This window comes from Aplysia californica, unplaced genomic scaffold (assembly GCF_000002075.1).
Source record: "Aplysia californica isolate F4 #8 unplaced genomic scaffold, AplCal3.0 scaffold00722, whole genome shotgun sequence".
Taxonomy (NCBI): Eukaryota; Metazoa; Mollusca; class Gastropoda; order Aplysiida; family Aplysiidae; genus Aplysia; species Aplysia californica.
The window spans coordinates 138,802-139,936 of NW_004797992.1; the positions used below are offsets into that span (position 1 = coordinate 138,802).

A 1,135-nucleotide genomic window follows, 5' to 3' on the forward strand; every position below is an offset into this window, starting at 1 on the left:
AGATAGATAGATAGATAGATAGATAGATAGATAGATAGATAGATAGATAGATAGAGAAAGAGACAAAAAAGGAAAAGAGAGAGAGATAGATAGAGAGAGAGAGAGAGAGAGAGAGAGAGAGAGAGAGAGAGAGAGAGCGAGAGAAAAAGAAAGAGCTAGCGAAGTATAGAGAGAGGGAGGGGGGGCAGAGAGAAAGAGACAAGGAAAGAGAGATCAAGAAACAAACTCCGAAACAGGTGCTGCAGGTCTATGGGCAAGCGTGTTGCAGTCGCGGTCGAATTCAACGATTCCGTATAGATATATTATTATCTCGCAGGCCAAAACAATAGAAAACAGGAGGCAATCCGTTGAAATACTCAAGTTTTCAAAAGTGGGACTAAAACTGACACCACAGCATAATATGTAACTCAGGAGCATTTCATAACATAAAATATTACATCTATTGCTCCCGTCTATGGCGAATACTATTGATTTTAATTTTCAAGTCTGGCGGTTCTGTCTTTATTAATTAATTATTATTTCGCCCTGGGCAACATTCATTATTAGGCCTAATTACTGGTTCGACTCGCAGGCCAGACTTAACTGCTAATGGGGGCTTATTAATTAATAATGGAGATGAAAAAGGCGGGGACATCATGGAAACAGCTAGAAAAGGATGCATAGGACAGGCTTCGCTGGAGAAATGTTGTTGATGGCCTATGTTCCACTGGGAGTTAAAAAGGGCAAGAGAGAGAGAGAGAGAGAGAGAGAAAGACTTAATAAGACTCAGAAACATTTTCGGTGCAAGCTGCGGATTGCACACACCCAAAACTAACAAACTGACAAGATGCCACAGAAGTGTAGAATTCTGTGCAAGATGCTCTTGCCTGGACTAACATGAAATTAACTTTTTATTCTTTTCTTTCCCAGGCGTGTTAGGTGCCACCAGTTCCCTCGTGACTTCCATGTCGTCTGTCTCATGTGAGGGTCAGGTTACGGACAACATTTGCCAGCAAGACAATGTAAGTCAACATCTCTTTGTCACAGTGTGTGTGTATGTTTGTATGTGTGTGTGTGAGAGAGAGAGAGAGAAAGAGAGAGAGAGAGATAGAGAGAGAGTGCGTGTGTGTGTGTGTGTGTGTGTGTGTGTGTGTGT

General features: G+C 41.9%; 1 protein-coding gene across 1 annotated transcript in view; it reads left to right on the forward strand.

Annotated features, from left to right (window-relative positions):
- The window catches only part of LOC101861989 (putative GPI-anchored protein pfl2), a gene marked incomplete at its 3' end in the record, with an annotated part of 39,169 nt that overhangs the window by 26,385 nt on the left and 11,649 nt on the right, over positions 1–1,135 (forward strand). Inside the window, 1 exon segment of the mRNA XM_013088314.2 lies at positions 910–1,001. Within this exon segment, the coding sequence (XP_012943768.2) occupies positions 910–1,001 (92 nt within the window).